At 42.8% G+C, this 25,798-nt stretch overlaps 1 protein-coding gene across 1 annotated transcript in view; it reads right to left on the bottom strand.

Moving 5' to 3' along the window:
• The window catches only part of lrrc7 (leucine rich repeat containing 7), a 278,045-nt gene that overhangs the window by 78,838 nt on the left and 173,409 nt on the right, over positions 1–25,798 (bottom strand). Inside the window, exons 13-16 of the mRNA XM_068036431.1 lie at positions 24,545–24,644; positions 18,675–18,802; positions 10,121–10,321; positions 1,933–2,044 (exon numbers count right to left, since the gene is read on the bottom strand). Of these exons, the coding sequence (XP_067892532.1) occupies positions 1,933–2,044; positions 10,121–10,321; positions 18,675–18,802; positions 24,545–24,644 (541 nt within the window). The remainder of the gene's footprint in view (positions 1–1,932; positions 2,045–10,120; positions 10,322–18,674; positions 18,803–24,544; positions 24,645–25,798) is intronic.

The following is a 25,798-nucleotide window of genomic DNA, read 5'->3' on the forward strand; positions in this document are numbered from 1 at the left end:
AGTCAGACAGGGTTCCCATTCCTATTGATTTCATGTGACCCCTGTTGAAAAGTACAGTTATATGGGGAATGGATGCTAGCTCACTGTAAAGACTCCAAGGCCACAGCTTCATTCAAGGAGAACAATTGATTGAATGTGGTATTGGAGCACTGTCGGCACCTGTAGAACCCCTGGAACAGTATCTTCAGAGAGAGGAGAGGAGAAAACTTAAAAAAAGAAAATGAAATCAAAAGGTAAAAAACAACCACAGTAAAATAACTCTGTTATTTGTTACGATTCAACAGTTAGCACAATAGGAATTCCTTCTGTGGAAAACAACTGGTCAAGTGTTAGACGGTAATATCCTGGAGTTTTACATTAAGAGGGTTTGAGGGCCTTTTGCAGTTTTCTTTCAAATGCAATTTTTTCCTTTCTTTCTTTCAAGTTGCATTCCAAAAGCTGTGAGCTGGCACTCAGCATTTATGATATTAAATCTGATTTCTGTGAACCAGTAGCAGAGTTGTAGACTCAATTTATTGGTGGGCTACCAACAGTTTGAGCAGTACAGCAGCTGTTACAAATCAACTGTTCATATCCCTAGTTTGCTGCTCAAGCTGCTACTCAAATTTCTGTTGCACCAGCGAAAATGCCTTCCCATGAAAACGATCAACTTCAATTAATTAAAGCCCATTGAAGGAATATTAGAAGTTAATTATAATGGAATTCTTAAACGTTTAATTCAAATTCAAACTTGGAGTCTGCTCACAGCCTTCGTGTGTGGTGATCATTCTATTGTACTGATCATTTGGGATCCTGCTCAGATTCCACTGTAGTTGCCATTTTTGAACGCTTTACTTGTTATTTTCTCCTCTCCTCTTTTGTCTTCATTGCCATGTCTCTAGTTACCGTTAACAGTTTTATAGAAGGCTTTTTTCCAACCTGACTGCTGGTTCTGATGAAAATGATAATCAATATTTCCCTTTCAGATGCTGGTCAACCATTTATATCATGTGTTTCAACAGCCGTCCTTAGTAGACTATGTCACAAGTCTGACTATTCTTTTTTGAAAGCTTAATTTTGAACTTGTTTCCTTGCTATTTGGATCAACTTCATAAATCCCTTTCAAAATCTTAAAAAATTCAATTAGCTCATATTAAAAATTTTTGCATTTTAAAGACAGCAAGCCCAACATGCTTAGGTTTTCCTCATAACCTAGGCACCCAATATCTGGGATAATCTTGAAGAGTGGGGTGCAGTGATTATTCTCAATATATATTTTTTCTTGGATTGCTTCAGACCTACAGCTATTACTAGCTTGCACCTTATTTTTCATCTCCTGACTACCTTTGGTACTGTATCTTTCAGACATAAACTTTAAATAAATATTTAATTAGGTTCTTTACTGAAACCATATGAGTCTGTAATTTACTGCATGGAATTGTTGGTGACTAATGCCAAAATTTACTGACAAATTGAAACCATAATTTGCTGGAGAACTGATTAGAATTTGCCACACCAGTGTCATTCTATAACAGTCTAAGTGGCGTTAATGATCAAAGTAGCATTAATTCAGCAAATTTGGGATCACCATTGATTTTGATGGTGGGCTGGAGCTTTTTTAAACTGTGTATGTGAGGGCCTCTGTGCAGCAGTGCAAAACCCAAAGATATTATGGCATGGCCTAAGTAATGGCAAAAGTCACTCGCCATTATTTCCAGAAATTTCTGCACCATAATAATGACACATGCCATAGATGCACAATTACCATGGAAACATTTTTAGCAAATTCTGGTCCCATAAGAAATTTATAGAAGTGGGTGACCAACACTGTTATTTCCTGCCCTTTCTATCCACAGAGAAGACAATTTCCCCTCTCCATCCCTTTCCATCATGAGGTTTTCCCGAATGCAATATCCTGGGACACTCTTGGCTTCCATTGAGTTGACACTGTACCTTTCTTCTCTTTTCCCAACAAGACAACTTTGGGTTTGAATAGTGGAGTTTCAGTAAGAGTAGGCCGCAGTTCTCCCATTCTCAGATCATTTGGTGAGTCTCCTAAGGATCTCTGTAGAAGAAAAAAAGTGGATCTTTCAAGGAAACAAAGAAGGGCAAGATATAAAAGAAAGGCTTACTTACACCTACGTGTAACACAGGTGTTGCAATGACAGGAAGAAAACTAGTTTTGGAATAAGACCCTCTCTACCAACTTTTCATTCTTTCCTGACTTGTAATATTTATAAATAATTTTTCCCACCACTTTTCTTCCATTCTTTCCTGAAGGTGCTGCTGACTCATGGCAGAATAAAGTTCCACTGGTTATACCATACCCAAGTGGCTATTCCTTAAAGGTAAGCCTAAACAGTGAGTGTTAGAAGGAATTCTGACCATTAGTAATTTCATAAGGAGAATTTTTGACTGCTGCCGAAAATAGCTGTGAAGTTGGTGGAGCAGTGAGGCCACCCTCCTGAAACCAGTGTTGGAAGGCCTGAAGCAGTTTCATGTTTGGGACTCACTTGAATGTAGCCAGCAAACTACAGACACCAAATCAGCCAGCTCCTGGGAGTTGGAGCCAATCTGGCAGAATGGTGAACAGAATAGCAGTGGGCTGCAATATTTGTGTGCAATTAAAAGGAGGTTTCTGACCACGCAAGAATAAAAGAAAAATGCTTTGGGACCTTTTGTGCAGAGACCACCAGACGTCCTTTTATGGACTACTGGCTAGGCTGCTCACTGGCTGCTACAAATGGGGGGATTGTGCATGGTGCATACCCTGCCTATCTGTACTTCAAAATTGCAATTGGCCTCCTGTAACAACATAGGACCTAATTTGCATATTTAAACAGCCTTCCACCTAAAGCAGGCAAACGTGCCGTACATCCATTTAGAAGCATGCCTGAGATGGTACCCCCAGTCCCTGATAATTTTAAACTACCAGCTGTCTATTTTGTTGGTATGAAATGGGTGGATTGCAGTTGAAAATCATTCACAAGATGCCATCCTTTTTAATTTTAGAGCAGTTGAACAAAAACTATGACTGCTTCTCCTCTTAACCCCCACCCTCTCCCTAGAGATTTTAGGACAATTGCGACACCTAGTACTAATATGGCTGAAGTCAGTGAACTCAGCAGAGACTGGAAATCAAAACTGGAAGCCCTGCTCTGTATGGACCATGCCTTTTCCGTCGCAAATCTGTTATTAACAAATGAAACGCCTGTTACGTCTTCTGGTTCCTACAAGTTAGAAATAATCACACTTTAGACTTAAAAATACTGGAGATCTTTGTGTATTTCATACAGCTCTACATGCTGCTTGGTAAAGACTCCTTTAGATTGGTGTAGTGTTATGCATCACATGACTCCAGTGCAGCAGTGAATGCGGCACACTGGAACACATTTACACATAATAATTAGTTCCCAGTTAATTAGTTCCAGCTCTTTACGAATGATATAACAATATATACCATCCCTCTTTCTTTAAAAAGCATAATGCTTTTATATCAATGTAACTGTTCCAATCCTTAACTGTTTTCTTCTTAACTGAAGAAGATTGACAATCGACTTTTAGAAATAAACTAAATCCCCTTTAGAGTTTTTTATAGCTTGTTTTCTCTTCTAAAAATATTATTCGCGTTATCGCTTATGTGGTAAAATGTTGTGCCTCTATTCTCATAGATTTGGCATTCGTTGCACTCAGTGATGAGTTGCCAAGCTGTACAGGTGGTGTTGTGCGTGTTGCTCCTGGTATTGTAGGAGTTGTGCTTGCTGTTACTAATGTTGTGTCACTTGCTGGTGACGTCTCGCTGGATTGTAATGTTTCCGGTGTTGTTGATGGTCTTATCTGTTTTTCCAGCTCAGGCATAGATTGAATATGGACTCTGTTCCTTCTTACTTGATTACTGGACTCGGTCTCAATGATATACGATCTTGGAGTCTCAGCCTCACCAACAATTTTTGCTGGGCTCCAGGTTTTCATGATTGGGTCCTATACATGTACAGTTTGTCCTTTCAACTGCTCAGGTAGGGATTTAGCATGCTTGAAGTGTTGACCTCCTTCTCCTTTGCTTCAGTGACTTATTGTCTCACATCCTCCTGGTCACTTGGAGGATGCATCATGCTTGGCAGTTACTGACATATACTTTTTTCCATTCAATAGCTTCGCAGGTGATTTCATGTCAGCCTTGAGAGATGTAGATCAGAGTGCCAGTAAGGCGAGATTTGGGTCTTTCTTCATCTCTCGGCATTTCGCAAGGGTTCTTTTGACCATCTGGATGCGTCTTTCTATAAATCCGTGTCCCCAAGGGTAGTGTAGCGATGAGCTGATGGTGTTGAACCCATACTGGTCAGCAAATTCCTCGTGAATTGGGTGCCATTGTCACATATTAATCTTTCAGGAATCCTTTGCTCAGCGAACAGAACTCGTACTGCTGAGATGATTGTTGTGCCTCTCAAGTCTTTCACCTTCCTGATAAAAGGGAACTTTGAGTGGTAGTCTGCGACTATGAATACCATTCTTGATTGTGTATGAATAAATTGGCTCCTACAGTATGCCATAGTCTGGATGGTACTTTAGTAGCTATCATTTCTTTATGCTATGTGTTTCTGTACTTGTAGCATACATTGTATGTAGACATCATATTTTTGATGTCTTTGTATATGCCTATCCAGTACACAGCTAATCTGACTCTGAGCTTATACTTTTGGATGTGATTATTCTGGATCCGACTCATAGAGCACTATCTTCTAGTGAGATGTCATCTCTGGTAGACCAGTACTGCCATATTTCTGGCTGTGTTTGCTGCATCTTATCGGACCATCCCTGGATTACTTGCTGAAAGTATCTGTAACTCCTCAACTTTGCTGGTCAATCTCTAATTTGACACAGTTTTGGTGGTGTTATGTTCATTAGGTAATGAATCTTTATACCTAGATCTTTTATCTCATGTTTCTCCTCTGGTGACAGCCAAGATAAGGTTTCTGCCAGCACCATTTCTCTTCCTGGCTTGTATTTCAGAGTGAAATCATTACTCTGAAGCCTCAAGAGTAACCTCTACAGTCTTGCTGGTGCTTTACATAGATTTTTCTTGTAGATCTGCTCCAGGTGGACGATGATCACTCTCCACTCTCCATAGAGAAATGTATGGAACTTCTCACATCCATACACGATTGCCAAAAGTTCTCTTTCTATGTTGGAATATCTGGTCTCAGCTGATTTTAGTGCTTTGGATGTGAATGCTATTGGCTTTCCTTCTTGTACCAGGGCTGCTCCCAGTCTTTTTTTAGAAGCACCTACTTGCAGAGTGACAGGTTTCTTCCTGTCATTGTAGGACAGATTTGTCATCTTGCATACCACCCTTTTGAGTTTGTTGTGTCATGCCCAGTAAAGACATATCATATTCTAGCTTTTAGGATATGAACTTTCTTCAATGTGCACTCTTTGAAATTGACTTTTCCTTTAAAAAATGTGGACCATGTACTGCAAGATGGCCACTGAAGGTCAGATAACCTGGCCTGTGTATTCAAACACTACTTCATTGTCTTGAAAGGACAAAAAGATACATTCCAGGCTAAGAGGTGTCGACTACATCCATCCTGAAACCATCAAGAGACATTCTTGTATTGAATGGATTACTTCTGAAACAAAATGTGAAGTAGACACATTATAACAGGATGATACTCATCCAAACATTAATAGATAGCCATGGAGTCCACATCCTGGTCCATTGTGTAGTCACACCAAGGGAGAAGGCCATGTGTCAAATAACAGAAATACTAATGTGATGAATTTTTACCTGAAAAGGCAACTCTCTGGAGAGAAAGGGAGAGATCACAGCAACATCACAGAAGATAGTCCAGCCAGGGGTTGTGGAAAGATCCAGCCTCAGTAAGAAGAAGCCCTGCTGCTAATTCTACACTTCAACTTGGTGCAGCAGAGAAGTGAAAGTGACTACCACCTCCAGTCTAAATTTTAACCACCAGAAATCTACAGAACCTCAACAAGTTCAAGACTACAAACACCCAGGCCTGCACTTTTAAGAGAGACTGTCCTACTTAGAAGATTCAACAGGTTTACCGCAAACCACGAACACGAGAGTGGATGCGTGCGTGTGTGGTTTTGCGAATGTTTCGGGTATGAATATTGTTCAATAACTAGTTCATCTCCTGTTTTAAACCTACAAGAAAACCTGTCTTTTGTCTGTTTATTTGACCCAAAAACACTTAGGCTGACTCGTCATTTTAAACAAAATACGATTGCGGTCAGTTGGGAGGTGAACAGTGGGAATCACCCACACCTCTTACCACCTGTCAGTAACAGTCAAAACCCCTGTCATGTGACTCTGACCACTGGTACTCAACATCTTTCATCTGCTTCCACAGGTTTGCTGTGTGTACTGACATATGCGGTATGCAGGAGCTCATGTATTGGATGAAGCCAAGGAAACTTCTCAAATCTCTCATCTCTTGGGGCTTCCATCTCAGAGATAGCTGAGATTCTTTCAGGACTTGGCTTGACTCCATCAGGTGTTTACACCATTCTGAAGAACTGGCATTCTGTCATCTTCATCATGCATTTGTCTACGTTTGGCTTGTTCCCGGCTTTCCTGGTTCTCTCCATGGCTTCATGTAGTTATGATGTTTTCCGTCTTCACCATATATCTGGATATCACCTGCTATACCCACTGCTCCTTTAAATCCTCAGTATGTCTTGTCTACTTTCTGCTGGAACACATCCTGGCTCACTTTAAGGCTGAAAGGTAGACGCAGGAATTTGACCCTTCCAAAAGGTGTGTTGAATGTAGTCAATAGTGAAGATCCCTCATCAAGCTTCACGTTCCAGTAGCCATTTCTGGCATCAAGCTTGCTGAAAACTTTTGCCCCTGCCAGTGCTGGTGTGATTTCTTCCAGTGTTGGAATTGGGTAGTGATTCCTCTTTATTGCTTGGTTAAGATCTTTGGGATCCAGGCAAATTCTAGCCATCCATTTGGCTTCTCTCTCACCATGATGGAAGTTACCCAATCTGTAGGGTCTGTGACTCTGGTGATCACCTTTTCTTCCATCTCTTGGAGCTCTCTTTCAAGCTTTCCTTTTAGTTCTATTGGCATTTTACATGGGGGATAAATCATTGGTTTTATTGCTGTGTCAATAGTGATGTGATAGTCAAAATCTTCAAAGCAGCCAACCATCTCATCAGAACACTCTGGGTACATTTGTAGCAGACCTTCTTTACTTCTGATCGGAGGGTGCTTTTCAATGGATGTACTATTTTTAACCCTCAGCGTTGCCTCCTTTACATCATGGTTTACTGAGATAATCTGCAGCTGTTCGCAATTGCTCAACTGTGCAGACTGGGTGACCGCTTTGCGGAACACCTCCGCTCAGTCCGCAAGCAGGACCCTGAGCTTCCGGTTGCTTGCCATTTCAACACTCCCCCCTGCTCTCATGCTCACATGTCTGTCCTGGGATTGCTGCAGTGTTCCAGTGAACATCAATGCAAGCTCGAGGAACAGCATCTCATCTACCGATTAGGCACACTACAGCCTGCTGGACTGAACATTGAGTTCAATAATTTCAGAGCATGACAGCCCCCATTTTACTTTCATTTTCAGTTTTTTCTTTTTTCTTTTTTTTTCTTTTTTACATTTTTTACAACCTTTTTTTGCATTTATTTCATTTCATCTTAGTTTGTTCAGTTTGCTTACCCACTGTTTTTTTCATGTTTGCACTTGCTGCTGTTCAATATTCAGTCCGTTAACACCTTTTCTGTACTAATGCTTTGTCTTTCAACACACCATTAACATATTGTTTGCCTTTGCTCCATGACCTTTTGGTCAGCTATATGGCTTTGTCCAATCTACACCTTCACCTTTGTTATCTCTTGCCCTATCCCCACCTCACTTGCTTATAACCTGTGACATTTTTAATATTTGTCAGTTCCGAAGAAGGGTCACTGACCCGAAAGGTTAACTCTGCTTCTCTTTCCACAGATGCTGCCAGACCTGCTGAGTGGTTCCAGCACTTCTTGTTCTTATTTCAGATTTCCAGCATCTGCAGTATTTTGCTCTGATTTGGGTTGTTTCTAGCTGTGGAATCTCAGTTCCCCCATATGCCGTTAGCTTGGCGTTCAGTTTCAGAGCACCTTTCCTTGGATAACCATTTTCTTCCAAATTTTCAGGAAAGATCTGAACAGGATGATGTTACTCTGTGCTCCGGTGTCAAGCTTCACCTTCAGATTTATCGTTGCGGGCTTTTTCTCACCCTCTTCTTGATCTGAACAGTTGTGTGAATTTCTTTTCTCTGGGAACTGTCCCATCCAGACATTTCATGCAGTTGTATGGTTCCTATGCCTATTGTGTTCTCAAACTCATCATCTTCCAGGGTATGAATGTTTTGGTTTCTTTTCCTACTCATTTGCCCTGTTGCTGTATCGCTGGTGGCTTGTCTACCACCTTCTTCCTTTGTTCTGTATACCTTTTCCCAGTGATTGATCTTTCCGCAAGCTCTGCAGGTTGATCCATATGTCAGACATTTCCCTCTGTCTGAATACATGTGGTTGTCCACAGCTCCTGAACATCTTTCTCTCTGTCTGGTATGCGTTCTTTTGTTGCTCTTTCACTGCATCAACCCTGCTGCCTTTCTCTTGGCTTAACTGAAGGCTAGCCATTTGGGTAGTCAGTGTCTTCATCTGTCTGCTCATGGCTTCATGTGCTATGGCAGTGACTACAGCCTGCGATATTGTTAGCTTGTCCTTTCTAATTAGAGCTTATGTATTTCAGAGTGTGCAGAACCCCAAATTAGCTGAGGTCAAATATCAGCCATGATCTTATTGAATGACAGAGCAGGCTTGAGGGGCTGTATTGTCTACTCCTGCTTGGATGCTGCACTTGGTGGAGGAGGTGGAAAGGAGGAGAGATGTCCTATGATGGATGCAGTGCTGCAAGAAGCTCAATGACTTTACATGAGTGGTCAAGGTCAGTGAATGCATCTTCAAACACCATACCCTACCAATTGAATGACTAGCTTCAGACACTGCTCAATTTACCACACTCGCATTACTCACCTACCAATAATCTCTATTAATCAGGACGCATACTTCCCTTACATAACAGTGGATGGAAAACTGCGAGATGTTGCAAATATCTCCAGTTTGGAAGGAGCCAGACAGAAAAGTTTTTCACCATAGTAATCTTCGCAGCCACTGGCAATGTGGTCCTTGCCCTGTTCTGAGGCTGTAGTTGTGGCTGCAGCAGGTGACAGATTTCAGTGTGGACATCCTTATTGAAGCTCAGATGTTGTACGTTAATCCCCACTGAGGTTCAGGTAGGAGAATTGCTCCCTGACCACCCTGGGCATATAGGGCCTCCTGCTGATACGCTTTCTCCCAATCCTCCTCTTCCCTCTTCAAGAATTTTTCCTGCTCTGCCTGCCCTTTGTTCATTCTCCAAGTCATTGTGTATTCTAAAGGGAATGCCTGTTAGTTCACCCATGTCTGAGAACAAGTGATTTGGCCCAAGCCTTGAAGTTAGCAAAAGCTCCTTCAGCACTTCTACACCACTCTCTGTAGAGTTCTGCAACTTTAAACAACCACAAAAAGCACCAAACAATTGTGGAATTGAAGCAGTAGCCAGTATAATTCAACCAGCAACTAACCTATAAGCAGTTATTGATTCCTTTAAATAGCTTTGGTGGGGGTCCTTCCTGCTGCTGAACATGTGTTCTGCTGTACAAATTTAAGAGAGGGTGTTATCTGGAGCATTGAGCTCCAAAATAGCACCGCTAGTGTCAAATCAGAATTGCATGCTGATTGACATCATGTTCTGCCCACTCTGCATACATCCGGCGGCCATTCACTATGTGCGGACATTAACGCCCTCATCAATTTGGCATCTGGCATGGCTCACCCCACAAGTGTGCCTGCAGGCTGCAAATGCCATTTTGGTCAAGAAAAGACACTTGTAGCACTCAAATAATGGTTGATACCGATCCCAATTTTACGCCCACATAAAGTCCACTCCACTCCATGCGTTCCTATGACGGCTGAGATCAGTAACTTAGCAATGAAGCTAGAAACATGAAGGACAACTAGACAATAAAACCTGGAAAATAAAGTTAAGATGAAGCTTTTTTTTGCCAATTTCCTCAGTTACCTCCAGTGTAACTTCCTTTGCTGATACAGGCCACTTATGGCCATATTTTTCTTTTCCAGAATGTTCTATATTCACGGCACCTGTTGAATTTTCATCAGATCCTTCTTGACTATGTTTTCCTACCAAATGCTGAACAGACTTCACCATATTTTTCAGGTCTTCTGGGTAAGGGGTAGGATAGCGTTTAAGATTTATTTCAGCCTGAAATTGAAACAAAATACAAGAAATAGATGTAAGTGTTTTGGAATTTCTTTACTCTATAATGTGACAGATGAACACCACAGCATTATAAATCCAACAATTAGTGTCAACTATCTTCATTGCACAGCTGATAATACCTTTTACTGTACATGTTGAACATAATTTTCACTGTATTCATTTCAAATTTCCCTCTTCCACTTCTCAAGTAGATGAGTTTTGTTGGGGTATGGTTCCAAAGATGCCAGCAGCCCTTTGGTACCTTACTCAAGCAGTCATTTTCTATTTTTGAACCTACACAGTGAGTCTGCAGGTTATTTGTTCTATGGGAGGAAGTCACAGCAAAGCCTGATGCTGAATACAATGGGCCCCAATGCAACTCTTCCTCCAAATTTTCCTTATTCTCACAGCCTGGTGTCCAATCAGTGGGGATAAAATTCAACGTAAATGTGTGTAAAACAGGCAATAGCAGTAAGCTGCCTGTTATACACCTAATCTGATCTTCCATTCTATTGGAAAAGAAAATCAGGATCGGTCCATAATGGACAACGGATCTGCTATCAACCGTTTTGCACCCCATCAATGTTGAATTTTACCCCTAACATTTCTTCACAGCAGCAAGACTAAAATCGGTGTAATCAGCACAAACTAGGGCTTGAACCTGGGAACTTACTGATCTGTAAAGCTGAATATCATATTACAAGGTGCATGTACTGAGGGAGCAACTGAAAGAGTGCAATTCAATTTTTTATTTGTTATTTAAATTGTTTGTTTTGGGTAAACTGGTATTCCACCATTATTCAGACAGTGGACAAAGTAAATGATTTTGGGGGCTAAATTCAATAGCCCTGAAAACCAGTGCAGGGATCGTTGTGCGTGACTAACCCGGGCCTGTTGACTGCACTGCAGGTAGCACATCAACTTTGTGCTGCTTTTATTTTTAAATGATTTGAGCACCTTGCCAATGTTAATCACATTGTGAATTGGCTGGATCCCTGAACAAGGGTCAATACTGTGAATGGTTAGCACCAGTAAAAGCTAGCCTGCACTGCTTAAATGGGAGGTGCATTGTGGCTGGAGCAGGAATGGTAGTCATGCAGGAGTGAATCTGACCTGTCAAACATTGAAGAAAGACACAACACGAGAGAAAGTGGGCTCCAAAGTTTTTGGCTGCTGTAGTGGAAACCTTGCTGGAAGAGGTGGAAAGTATGAATCCATCCACAGGCCATCCACGCACATGCTCAGAAGGCAGTGGGAGTAGATAGCAATGGAGGGCAATGCCAGGAGTCAAGCTTTGAGGACCTGGATTGCAGTGCCGCAAGAAGTTCAATGACCTGACACAAGCAGTCAAAGTCAGTGAATACAATCTTCATACACCATATTCTACCCACTGCACCATTAGCAACAGACACTCCTCAATTTACCAAACCCATTACTCAGCAACCAACATTCTCATGCATAAAGTGTGGTGAATAAGGTTGGTAAGCTACAAGCACAAATAGCAGGATGAGAATATGATGTAGTGGCAATAATGGAATTATGGCTTAAAAATGGCGAGGACTGGGTGCTTAATATGTAAGGATATAAAGTGCTCAGAAAAGATTGGGAAGAAAAGAAGGGAGGTGGGGTGGCAGTAATGATTAGGGTTGCAGTGTTGGAAAGAGACAATGTCCTTGAAGGGGCAAGGGCAGAATCCATTTGGTTAGAGTTGAGAAGCAAAAAGGGGATGATCACGTTACTTGCGGCACTGCAATCCAGGTCCTCAAAGCTTGACTCCTGGCATTCTATAGGCCTCTAAATAATGATAGAAAGAGACAGGAGCAAATCTGCAGGGAAATCACAGAGATGTGCAAAAACTATAGAGTGGTGATACTGGGGGACTTTAATTACCCAAATATCGATTGGGATAATTTTAGAGTAAAGGGTAAGGAGGAGGAGGAATTTTGGAAATGTGTTCAGGAGAACTTTTTTGATCAGTATGTTCTCAGCCCAACTAGAAAGGAGGCATTGCCGGATCTGGTGCTGGGAAATGAGGTGGGCCAAGTGTCTGTCAGTGGACCCCAAGTGTCTGTTGGAGAGCGCTTAGGTAAGTGTAATCATCATATCACAAGGTTTAGACTAGTAATGCGGAAGAGCAGGAACGAAATGAGTTAGAATGTCCAGATTGGAAGAGTACTAATTTCAATGCGATGAGAAGAGATCTAGCCAGGGTAGAATGGAACCAACAACTGACAGGAAGAGCTGCATCGGAACAATGGGTTAGCTTTAAGGAAGAGATGCTTCACATACAGGCCAGGTACATTCCAACAAGGGTGAAAGGTAAGGGAACAAATAGCAGGGACCCCCGGATGATGAGGGAGATAGAGATTATGATGAAACAAAAAAAGAGGGTGTATGATGCATGTCAAGTGAATTCTTCAAGTGAGAACCAGGCCAAATACAATAAGTTGACAGGGGAGGTGATGAGGAAAATAAGACTGGCAAAGAGAGAATATGAGAATGGAATGGCAGTCAACATAAAAGGGAACCCAAAGATCTTCTACCGGCATGTAAATAGTAAGCGGACAGTAAGGGGTGGAGTGGGGCCTATTAAGAACAGAGAGGGTAATATATGCTTAGAGGCGCAGGGCAAGGCTAATATATTTAATGAGTATTTTGTATCAGTGTTCACGAAGGAAGTGGAATCTGACAAAATATCGGTAGAAGCGGAGAGAGTAGAGGCAATGGATAGGGTAAAAATTGAGAGGGAGGAGATACTAGAAAAGTTAGCTATGCTTAGGATAGATAAGTCACCTGGTCCAGATGGCTTGCATCCCAGGTTGCTACAGGAAGTGGGGATGGAGTTAGCAGAAGGGCTTGCCATAATCTTCCAATCTTCCCTGGATATGGGGGATGTGTCAAAGGATTGGAGATTGGCAAATATGACACTCTTATTCAAGAAAGGGAGTAAGGGCAGTCCTGGCAACTATAAGCCAGTTAGTTTAACATCAATTGTGGGTAAGGTTTTAGAAACAATGGTTGGTTGGTATCCTTCCATCTATGAAAGATGACGGACACCCAGCAACCAATCCATTTAGGTGGGGTGTCTTCTCTTGGTGCACCTTTGCTGATGGCTATGAAGGCCAATCCTTGAGAGGCAGGTTCTGCCACAAGTGCTGCACGTGAAGCTGCCAAGTGACGCTGTGAGTTGTTTTTGATGCTGGCCCCTGGTGCCAAGCTGCAGTAGCAACTGGTCGCCATGGTAGTGTACACCCATCCACAGGTTGTGTCGCCATTTCCCTCTTTCACCAGCTAGTGACTCCCAGGTGCGATAGTCGACATTTACGGCCTTCATAACATGAAGGCCCTAGAAAAAATAATTAGGGAAAAAAATCAATAGATATTTGGAGAGGTTTGAGTTAATTGAGGATAGCCAGCATGGATTTATAAAAGGCAGATCACACTTGACTAATCTAAATGAATTTTTTTGATGAAGTAACAGAGAAGTTTGATGAAGGGGATGCGGTGGATGTTGTTTATATGGATTTTAAGGAAGTGTTTTATAAGGCGCCACACAAAAGGTGTTTAACATAATTGACACTCATGGAATAGGAGGGTCAGTGTCCAACTGGATAAAAAATTGGCTTATGGATAGACAACAACGAGTCGGAGTGAATGGTTGTTTTTCAGATTGAAGGATGGTAGACTATGATGTTCCCCAAGGGTCAGTGCTGGGACCATCGCTTTTTTTTTGCTATATATAAATGACTTGAAACTTAGAATACAGAGTAGAATCTCAAAATTTGCCAATGACACCAAACTTGAAGGTGTGGCAAACAGTGAGGATATGAACGGCTTGCAACAGGATATAGATAAGCTCGCAGAATGGGCAGACAAATGACAGATAGAATTTAATACCGACAAGTGTGAGGTGATGCATTTTGGCAGAAGGAATAAGGAGAGGCAATATATACTTAATAGCACAATTCTAAAGTGTATGCAGGAACGGTGGACCTGGGGGGGGGGGGGGGGGGGGCGGGGGGAGCGTGCATGTGCATCGATCTTTGAAGGTGGCAGGACATATTGAGAGAGTGGTTAGTAAAGAATATGGGATCTTGGGTTTCATAAATAGAGGCATTGAGTGCAAAAGCAGGGAAGTTATGCTGAACCTTTATAAAGCTCTGGTTAGGCCCCAACTGGATTATTGCATCCAGTTCTGGTCACCGCACTTTAGGAAGGATGTGAGGGTCCTTGAGAGGGTGTAGAGGAGATTTACCAGAATGGTTCCAGGGATGGGGATTTTAGTTACAAGGTTAGGTTGGAAAAGTTGGGTTTGCTCTCCTTAGAACAAAGGAGATTGAGGGGAGATTTAATAGAAGTGTACAAGATTATGAAAGGGTTAGATAAATCAGACAAGGAAAAACTGTTCCTATTAATATTAATGACACAAGGACCTGGGGACACAGATTGAAGGTTTTGGGCAAGAGATGCAGGGGGAATATGATGAAGAACTTTTTTACGCAGTGGATGATAATGACCTGGAACTCGCTGCCCCCAAGGGTGGTGGAAGTGAAGACAATCAATGACTTCAAAAGGAAGGTGGATGGCCACTTGAAGGAAATAGACTTGCAGGGCTACGGGGACTGGGTGGGGCAGTGGGACTGACTGGATAGCTCCTTGGAGAGCCGTCATGGACTCAATAGGCCAAATGGCCTCCTTCGTGCCATAAATTACTCTATGGCCGGGATTTTATGGGCTCCCCCCAAGGCAGGATTGGAGGTGACAGGTGATAGTGGGGGGGGGATTGGCGGGGCAGAGGGCCTGTCACCCAGCGATCTTCCCAGGGGCAGGATAGGCCAATGACGGCCTTCCCACCCAGAGGCCAATTGAGGCCCTTAAGTGACCTATTAACAGCCAATCAAGGGCCTCTTCCCACTGCCACTGGGATCTAACCAGCGGTGGGAGGGGCCATTGCCATGCAGGTAGTACGCCTTGTAAAATGAGGTGCCCTCCCTCCGGGCTTCAGGGGGAGGTCCCTCCTCCGTGGGCAATTTGTGGCCAACAGACGACCCCACCAGGAACAGCTTTACCCCAGGGAACAACCCTCCCCCTGGACTAAATGACCACACCCTCACCCCACCTCACTGGCCCCGGTGACCCTCCCATCACCTACCTCTGTTCTGGGATTCCTCCACTGGGCCTGGGTCCGAGGCCTCTGCATTACCGGCATTGGCCACCGCTCCCGGTGGTGCTGCCAATTCTGCTGAGCTGACGGCCCTCTGATTCTGAGTCTTTAAAGGGACAGGGATCCCGCCTTCTAAAAATTTGAGTCAAAAAGGCCGGATCATCGCTCCGGGCGGGGGGCACAAGAAGGCAGAGGCAGGGTTCCCCCTGCCTTTTCGGCCTGCCACCGGGAGCCTCGCCTCCAGCACAAAATCCAGCCCTATGAGTCTATCAATCAGGACTCATATATACGCTCTACCACATCCCTCACACACTTAGCATTGCTGCAAGCTCATATCCGCATCTCACAGCTTGAACATACTGCCAGCTATTCAATCACGACAGCCATATCACACAAACAGATTATATGACACTCACTGACACACTTTCCTCTCTCTTACAGAACAAGGGGGCACACTATTGGAGGAAGCAGGGGCCACCCAGAGGGAGGCAAGTGTACCTGCATGTCCTAACCCTCAAGGAACATAAGAATATAAGAAATAGGAGTTGGCAGAGGTCATTTGGTCTTTCAAGCCTGTTCCGTCACTCACCAAGATCAAGGCTGATCTTCTACCTGAACTCCAGCATCCAGCACCATCCCCATATCCTTTAATTTCCTTAGTACCTGAAAATCTATCGACCTTTGTCTTGATCTGACACTGCCATAACATATTAAAGGATAAATAGAAATGCCAGTCCACGTATTAATTGATGCATTACTTTAGGAAAATTATCAACACATAATAAAAAGCAGTTCACCTTTTTAATATTTTACTTAATTAAACAATATTTTCTGTAGTATCAACATAAATAATTCTTCATAATTTTGCATGTAAATATTTTTGTTTAAGAAGCCACCAACTCATTGTAAATGAATCCCTATCAGAACTGCCAAATAATGCCTATCACACACGGGAAAAACATTTTTACCATCTGGTATACATTTAATAGTCTTCAGAACTGTTGGTTAAGAGGTTGGAGGAGGTGCCAGCCATTATTGGGATAGCCATTGCTGAAGCCGTGGCCAGCATTTGGTTTCAAATATTTATTTTGTGGTGGCATTTATTTTCCCATTGTCACTAACAGATGCTGTGATGGTCAGTGACAGAGGGAAGGGAAGATGTGGAACTGTGATGAATGGAGAATTTGAGTTGTGGTTGCACTCGGATAAGTTCTTCACAAACAGCCCAGACAGAAAGGGGCTGTCTTTGTTGCCTCTACTCTTCCTCTTCATCTTGCTCGCTCTCCTGAGCTGCTGGCCATATAGATGATGCAAGGGTTGTCCCCTTATAATGTCGAGGTTCTGCTGCATGCAGCAGATCATGAAGAATCTTGACACCTCTTCTGCCAAGTATTGCAGGGCTCCTCCAAAGTGGTCCAAACAGTGGAAGCGTTGTTTCAGCACACCAATGGTCTGGTCTATCACATTTTGTCTGGCAGCACGGCTTTCACTGTATGCATGCTGTGCAAGGGTGTGGGTTGCACACCAGAGTAATCAGCGATGTGGTCAGCAGATGGCGACATGATAGAGGTTTACAAAGTTATGAGCGGCATGGACAGAGTGGATAGTCAGAAGCTTTTTCCCAGGGTGGAAGAGTCAGTTACTAGGGGACGTAGGTTTAAGGTGCGAGGGGCAAAGTTTAGAGGGGATGTGCGAGGCAAGTTCTTTACACAAAGGGTGGTGAGTGCCTGGAACTTGCTGCCAGGGGAGGTGGTGGAAGCAGATACGATAGCAACGTTTAAGAGACATCTTGACAAATACATGAATAGGAAGGGAATAGAGGGATATAGGCCCCGGAAGTTCAGAAGGTGTTAGTTTCGGCAGGCATCAAGATCGGCGCAGGCTTGGAGGGCCGAATGGTCTGTTCCTGTGCTGTACTGTTCTTTGTTCTTTTCTTTGTTCAGATAGCTCCTGTAGTTCAGTAGCCACCCTTTGGTTTGCCGTGGTGGCTCAAGTGAGCTGGCACAGCGGACAGCTGCAGAATGACAGCTTCAGGACTGTAGCCTGATACTGGGCATTGACCTGCGTGATTCTATGTGTCTGGTGTAAGGCAGAGTTGATATGCGGCGTCCGTAAAATCATGCTGGGCAGTCACTGGCACCCTGCACCATGGGGAAGCATGCAATCCTAGCGAAGCTGTGTGCTTGTTCTGCCTGCTTCACTCTGGCAAGAGAAAATGAAATGTAATTAGCTCTCCAATGAATAGAGAGTTTCAGTGGTCTTCCTTACACAACAGTGGATGGAAAACTGTGAGATGTTGCAAATATCTCCAGCTCCAGCATGGAAGTAGCCAGATGCACAAAAGATTATTGCCACGGTCACCTTCACATCTACAGGCAACAGGGTCCTTGATCAGCTCTGAAGCGGTAGTTGTGGCTGCAGCAGGTGGCAGATTTCAGTGAGGATGTTCTTAGTGAAGCACAGACATCACAGACATTGTTCTTTGTGGTGGTTCAGAGGAGAATTGTTCCTTGAACACCCTAGATGGATATGGCCTCCTTCTGAGACCCCTTTCTCCCCTCCTCCTCCCTCTTCCAGCAGCTTGTCTTGTTCTGTGTGCCCTCTGTTCATTCTCCAAGTCATTCTGCATTTCATCGGGAATGGCTATGAGTTAACCCATGTCTGGGAGCAATTGGTTTGTGCAGAAGCCTTGAAGTCAGCAAAAACTCTTTCAGCTCCTGCCACATCAATCTCTGTAGACTTTTGCAATTTTAAACAACTATAGAAGGCACCAAACAATTGTGGAATTGAAGCAACAGCCAGAAGAAATCAATCACCAACTAAATTGTAACCAGTTGATCCCCTTAATTAGTGCTTGTGAGAGGTCTTTTACTGCTGCTCAATGTACGTTTAGCTGTGCGTAGTTAAGAGAGGGCTTTGATTGGAATGTTGAGCTTCCAACTGGCACCACTGATGTTAAATCAACGTTGCAAGCTGATTGATGTCTTGCTCTGCCTGCTCTGTATACTTCTGGTGGCCATTCAGTCTGTGTGTGCTAACACCCTCACCCCAAAAGCGTGCGCACATGTCACAAATGCCATTGGGGTCCCCTAAAGGCAACCATAGTGCCCAAACAATGAGTGCCACCGATCCCAATTGCATGCCATTTGTGACAACATTTATAACCTATTGTAATGTGCAGTTAGCAACAACCTTAACTTTCCCAGAGCCTTCCTCTTCTTCTTTCTTCTCTTCAAACTCAAAGGCGACCTGCATGCGTTGTTGTCTTTGTTCTTCCCATAAAGTTGGGTTGAAGCTATCACTGTCAGAAGGGAAATCTACTGGAAACACACAAGGAAAAAATAAAAATATTGTCAGCCATACCATAATAAATATTACATAATATAAAACTGTAAAGTAAGGTGAAATTTTTTCTCCAAATTTCTGCCTTTTTTCATTAGAGAACAATGTAATCTATATAGACTGATCATTATGATATCCTATTGAAAACATTTATTATTTTATGAAGAAGGATTTAAAAATGGTGTTTGCAGCAAATTAGATCACTAACATGCTGCACATAGAGGTCAGGTTTGATATTGAGTTTTAATTCCTATTTATATAAGCTGTATGGAGAGTATAGTAGCATGGTGGTATTGAACTAGCATCCCACAGGTTAGAAGTTTAGAAGTTTACAATCACTGTAGCAAGTTGGTAATTTTTTGTAAAAATTACTGGTTCACTAATATCCTACCTGCTGTGGCCTCCATGTGACTCCAGTCCCACACTATGTAGTTAATTCTTAAGGCCCACAGGACAAAATAGGATTGGGCAATAAATGCTACCTTGTCTCAAGAACAAATAAAAAAAGGTCTTCACGAAGCATCTAGTGGAGAGTCACCCATTACTATGTGCTCATAGTTGGTCCCTCAGTGGCAATGCTGGTGCAGGAGGTTGTTGTGTGTCTGCGTTCTCAGCCATACGAAGTGCATAGTCTCGATAGACAATAGAAGAAAAAACTGAGATGGATACTCAATCACTGGGTTATTGACCCTTTAAAAAAAAACAAGTGTGAACCATACTCAACTCACAGAAGGGGCTGGAGAGAGAGAAAAAGTCATTTCTCTAGGCGGAGGGGAGGAATCAGGCACTCTATATTCTGGATGGGAGAAGGGGTCAGAGTTTCTGCCAGTATGGGGCTAGCAGGTGCCCAAAGATGTGCCAAAGTGGTGCTGGCATCTCATGCTAAAGTATTTACCATAGAACCTTGTGGGTTAACGCTGGAGTGCACCAGCAGAAGCGATCTTGGAGTGTCAGCTAGGAACACAGCCTGTGCAATTTTGTAGTCTGTTCCTAGCACTGCTACTTTAAGACATGATCAGGTCGTGACTGCATTGTATTTTCAGCATCAGCTTTGAAACGTGGAACAAAAGTGCATGCTTTTTTTTGCTAGAGAGAACAGTGAAGGTCCAAGGGGTCCATGTACACAGATCACTAAAATGTAGTTTGCAGGTACAAAAATAATCAAAGCAGTTAATGGAATGTTAGCCTTTATAACGAGAGAAATAGAATATAAGGTGGAGGAGGTTTTGCTACAGCAATACAAAGCCCTGGTTAGACCACATCTGGAATAACAGCCAGAATTTTACATTAATGCAGTGGCCCCCGCACCAGCTTAAAAGTCAGGGGAGAGCCTACCTCTGCTAGGCCTGGAAGCCACGCAGAAATTTTGCGTGGCCCAGGCCCTTAATTGGCCTTGGTCCGGGCCTTCTGCCCCTCTGAGGCAGAAAGTCCTGCCTCTAAGAGCTGGCAGTCAATCAGAGGGCCAGCAGCTCCTCAGTCCCAGATACTAAAGCAGTCCGTGTTCAGATGCAGCAAGACCTGGACAACATCTAGGCTTGGGCTGATAAGTGGCAAGTAACATTCATGCCACACAAGTGCCAGGCAATGACAATCTCCAACAAGAGAGAATATAACATCTCCCCATGACATTCAATGGCATTACGATCGCTGAATCCCACACCATCAACATCCTGGGGGTTACCATTGACCAGAAATAGAACTGGATTAGCCATATAAATACTGTGGCTACAAGAGCAGGTCAGAAGCTAGGAATCCTGCGGCAAGTAACTCCTGACTCCCCACAGCCTATCCACCATCTACAAGGCACAAGTCAGGAGTGTGATGGAATATTCTCCACTTGCCTGGATAGGTGGAGCTCCAACAACACTCAAGAAGCTCGACACCATCCAGGACAAAGCAGCCCGCTTGATTGGCACCCCATCCACAAACATTCACTCCCTCCACCACAGACGCACAGTGGCAGCAGTATGTACCATCTACAAGGTGTACTGCAGCAACGCACCAAGGCTCCTTAGACAGCACCTTCCAAACCTGCTACCTCTACCGCCTAAAGGACAAGGGCAGAAAATGCATGGGAACACCACTACCTGCAAATTCCCCTCCAAGCCACACACCATCCTGACTTGGAACTATATCGCCGTTCCTTCACTGTTGTTGGGTCAAAATCCTGGAACTCCCTTCCTAACAGCACTGTGGGTGTACCTACCCCAAATGGACTGCAGCAGTTCAAGAAGGCAGCTCACCACCACTTTCTCAAGGGCAATTAGGGATGGACAATAAATGCTGGCCTAGCTAGCGATGCCCATATCCCATGAAGGAATAAAAAAAATGGTAAGGGATTCTAGGACAAGGGGACATAACCTTAAAATCAGAGTCAGGCCATTCAGGAGACATGTTAGGAAACACTCCTTCATGCAAATGATGGTAGAAATGTGGAACTGTCTCCCACAAAAAGGCATTAGATGCTAGCTAAGTTAATCATTCTCAATCTGAGATCAATGTATTTTTTTCCAGACAAGCGTATAAAAGGACATGGAACCAAGGCAGGTGGATAGACAAGATACAGATCAGGCATGAGCCGCTGTAATCCATGTGGGGTAGGTGCACCTACAGTATTCTTAGGAAGGGATTTTGACCCAGCGACATTGAATAGTGGAACAGGTTCGTGGGGACTGAATAGCCTACTCCTGTTCCTGTGTTCCAATCTTCACTGACTTTGCACCTCTTTTCGGCTCAAATCGAATTTCTCCTCCATGTCACTGTGCTAGCGTCTTTTCTTTTTCCTTTAAGGCTTTTATTGAATTCAGCAAACTTAGCATGCTTTCTTGAACTATGGTACATTAAAAATAACATTTTCTGGTACTTACAAATCCATATAATGAGGAACTTGCAGCATCTTATACATTGTGTCTTTCTTTGGTTGAAGTGAGGAGGGTAGGCCAAGGAGGTTCTCTGGCCGTTAGGGGAGAGCAGAATTTGAACAGTGTTTAATCCCTGATGGCTCTAAATGGGTTTTTTTTGATTGGTTTATTTTCTTGCATTGTTCTAAATTCTGGAAGTCTGTGACAGCTCTAATAAAATTGTCATTTTTCTTTTGGATTGCATCTCAAGATGCAAAGCAGTTGGAAAGGAAAACTGGCTTTAAAAAATCTAGCCCTGCATTTTGAACTGATGGGTTATCTTCATATGATGAATTATTTTTAAAGTTGGTAACTTAAGGAACTCAGAAAAAAAAATTAGAAAAATACTAACACCTTCTTATAAGAACAACCTATTATTATGCTGATAGGGTAGTCCTGGTTCCAAATCCTAGATTCATCTCTCATGTGCCTTCAAGCTTCTTCCAGGAGAGAAGTTTTGACATCTTGTCTTCAGAAAGATATTGATACAACAAAAAGAGTCCACAGAGGAATAACATGAATGGTTCTAGGAAGTAGTGACTCACAGAATTAAACTTGTTTCCATTAGAGAAAAGACCACTAGAAGAGGGAATGCTTCAAGTCTTTAAAGTGCTAATGACATAGATACTATAGATATGAACAGGGTATTTAATTCAAACTGATCACAAGATTAGATGATTTGAATGCAAATGTGGCAAGCCTCAAGCAGCAATGGAAATTAGAGATTAAGAGAAATATTTTTTCTCCAAAAAATTCTAGATATGTGAAACCTACTTCAAACAAATGTAATTGATGTTGTTTTCAAAGGCATTAGTTAAGGCAATGTTAGCTTGCTCCCTTGATGTCTCAGTTGGTAAGTCCACTGTCTAGTGTGGAATTGAACCATAAATACCAGGAAAGTTCCCCATCTGGGCTGAGTTAGCTGATCATAACATGGGGCAGCAATTGGATCTCAGGTCCCTTGCCTAGGGAGGGGGAAAATCAGCCAGGGTTTCCACTTGTGTAAGTTGGATGAGACCAATATTGGCCTTGTCCTTGATACCCCCACCTGTAAACAGCCTGTCCATACTTATTATCTAAGCTAATGTATTAAAGAACAGCCTTGTCCCTCAGGTCCTGGCAGCCAAATGGCACAAATGTACCCCAGCATGAGTTAGTGTCTTCAGAAGTGGGTAGAAAACTAACTGGGGGGAAGTTGGCTAAATTCCTGGTTAGGAATAATACTGAAGGCTGTAAGTGTAAGTATAAAAATAAATGACCAAACATTTTATGGAACATTAAAGTTCCAGTCTTGAGGCATGGAAATTTAGGAGGTGCAATTACACATTAGTGGGGTTGAAGATGCAGAATCACGTTGGCTGACTGTTCGAGAACATACCTAATATTTAATTCCATTGAAGTCAATGGAATTGAACAAGTGGCAGAGCTTATAACAGGCGATGAATGTGATATCATCTGTTTTGAGTTCCCACCCATGTCCAATTTCACCCCTTCTGTGTGTGGAGTGGAATGGAATGGATCGGAGTTAAATAACATACAGTGTAATGTTGAACTAATAGTATGAATTCTTTTCAATTACTTTGAGGACTAGAGAAAGTTTTATCTTAGACTTTTAACCCACTTCAGGAGATTAAATAAATTAGGGAGAATCTATAACAGTGAAAATTATATATGCTCTATTGAAAGGAATTCATTTGTGATAGGTGCCCCTTTTCTGCTGCTAACAACACAAATAGTGGAGGAAAATCTAGCTGTATACATTTTGCAAGCATTCTCTTTTCCTCTTTTTAACAACATTTCTTATCCGGACCCATGTTAAACCTCCACCAAATTATTAGAATTAAATGGAGAATATTGATGTTGACCACAACTCCCCATCTTATTCCTTACAGATTATTCACCACCATGTATTGCCAATCAAAGCACAGCAGGACAGGCAGTCCAAGAAAAGTGAGGTAGATTTTGTTAAATTAATTTTCTCCTGAAGTGTAATGCTCCACTCAGCAGTCCATTGGGTATGTTGTCCAAACTCAATCAGAATATACAAGAGTGGGGAAGTCCTGGAACATTAATGTTTATTCTGCTTATGAGTCAAATATTCAACATCCTCAATAGTGGGGCTGTCTCCAAAATGTAACTTCGTAACCACTGATTTCCATCCTTTCCTGACAACACTAACTCATTCTGTGGTTCAACCTCATGGACACTGGTAGCTCAGTGGTACCTCACCACAGTTACCATTCTTCAAGTGTAACCCTGGAAAGTAGGGGTTCACATGCTATTCTACTACAGGGCAGTATATCATAGCTTGATCTCGTCCTCATCTGATATCTATATGTGGGTCACTGGACAGGAGGAATCCTAGGTAATTTTTCTGCTTCTCTGTCAAGCAGTGCTGGGGCCAACTGTAGCAATTCTAATGTCACCCTTATGGATAACATCTAATTCAACACACACTGTGCATCGACCTAGGATAGTTTGTGCAGTTCAGTTCTACACCAGGCAATACACATCTTAACTGAGCCACCAAAGAGAGCTAACAGTTAATCTACATTATGACATTACTGGACATCAAAACGTACAAGGGAAGTTTCCCTATGAGCTACAGTTTTGCCCTTTTATAAACAGGACTGAAACAGCAAAAACAAAGGCCAGGAGATTAGCCCAAATAAAATTATGTTTTTCTATGACATAATATGTCAACTTGCTAGGTATTTATGCCCATCACCAGCTTACACACACAAGAAACACAATCAGGTAAAGAAGATGTCACCTGAAAACCAGCACTGATCTTAGTCCTCTGAGTGAGGGGAGTCTCACCTTCATCGTTGCGTGGCTGCTGTGGAAACATATAGTTTGTCAACACTCTCTGTTTTGTTTCTGGATGAGACTCAGTTTGCAGAGGGATTAGTGCCTTGGACTAAACCAGAAGGATAAGAATACAGAGGAAATTATATACTGAATGCATTATTTGCATTATCACAATATCACAACACAAGGACAAGGATAACGTCTGTAGGCTTTTCATTTTATCCAGAAAATTATGTATTGACTCTATAATTTAATTTAGACAACCATTTGATAAAGGAATAAAACTTTTGGGAACTATTCAAGGGTTTCATATTAGATTCAAGGTCAGTAATACTGCCCAGCAGGTCAGGCAGCATCTGTGGACAGAGAAACAGAGTTAACAGGTGGAATTTTATGGGTGCCATGGCGCTCCCGATGGCGGGACCTTAAGTTGGGGTAACTTCTGCTGCAATTCCCATTTCGCACATGGTTTTGTAGGTAAATGAGCCATGTGGCGATGGGCACGGGAGACATGTGGGATCATGCAGTGGGACAGGCTTTCATTGGTGGAACCCACTGTCACTGGCCCTAGCAACATGATCACCACATATATAAAAGAATTCTGTGCTTGCAGCCTCAAGGATCATCAGCTTTCCTTTCATTTAAGTTTCTTCAGATTAACCTAAGTTGAAGCTGTTACTTAATTCAAAATGTTTTTGCCTCCCTTTATGTAGTGGAAGTCACCACCAACTTCACATAATTTATTTTCCCTGCAGCAAAAGTGAGTTAGATGTCAGCCAGTAGGCAGAGACCAGTCCCATGGTACAGTGATGCCTCCCTGCAGGTTCTCCTCCAGGCCATCAGGGAAAGCAGGAGGTCTTCTTCCATGCAGATGGAATCCAAAGACCCTCCCACCTGACCAAGAAGGGCTGGATGGAGGTAGCAAAGGAGGTCTCGAGCCATGGGGTGACATGCAGAACCTGGGTGCAGTGGTGCAAGCACATCAATATCTTGCTCAGATCAGCGAGGTTAAGTGGTCTTGGCGAAGCAGCTCCATTGTTTTCCCCCCTGGATCCCTGTCAGTCAGGCAGAGGGTACACAAGGAGTGCAGTGGAATGCGTAAGCAGCCTTGGTGCCATTCATTAAATGATTGTGCGCTAAGATTAAAAGATTGGCCTTGTTTATGGGCTTGGATGTGTCTTGTGAAAGCCACTGCAGAATGAGTGATGTTGATGCATGTACGCAATGGTTGTGATGCATCTTTTGCTGTGTCATTAATTCTGC

This window comes from Heterodontus francisci, chromosome 8 (genome assembly GCF_036365525.1).
Source record: "Heterodontus francisci isolate sHetFra1 chromosome 8, sHetFra1.hap1, whole genome shotgun sequence".
Lineage (NCBI taxonomy): Eukaryota > Metazoa > Chordata > Chondrichthyes > Heterodontiformes > Heterodontidae > Heterodontus > Heterodontus francisci.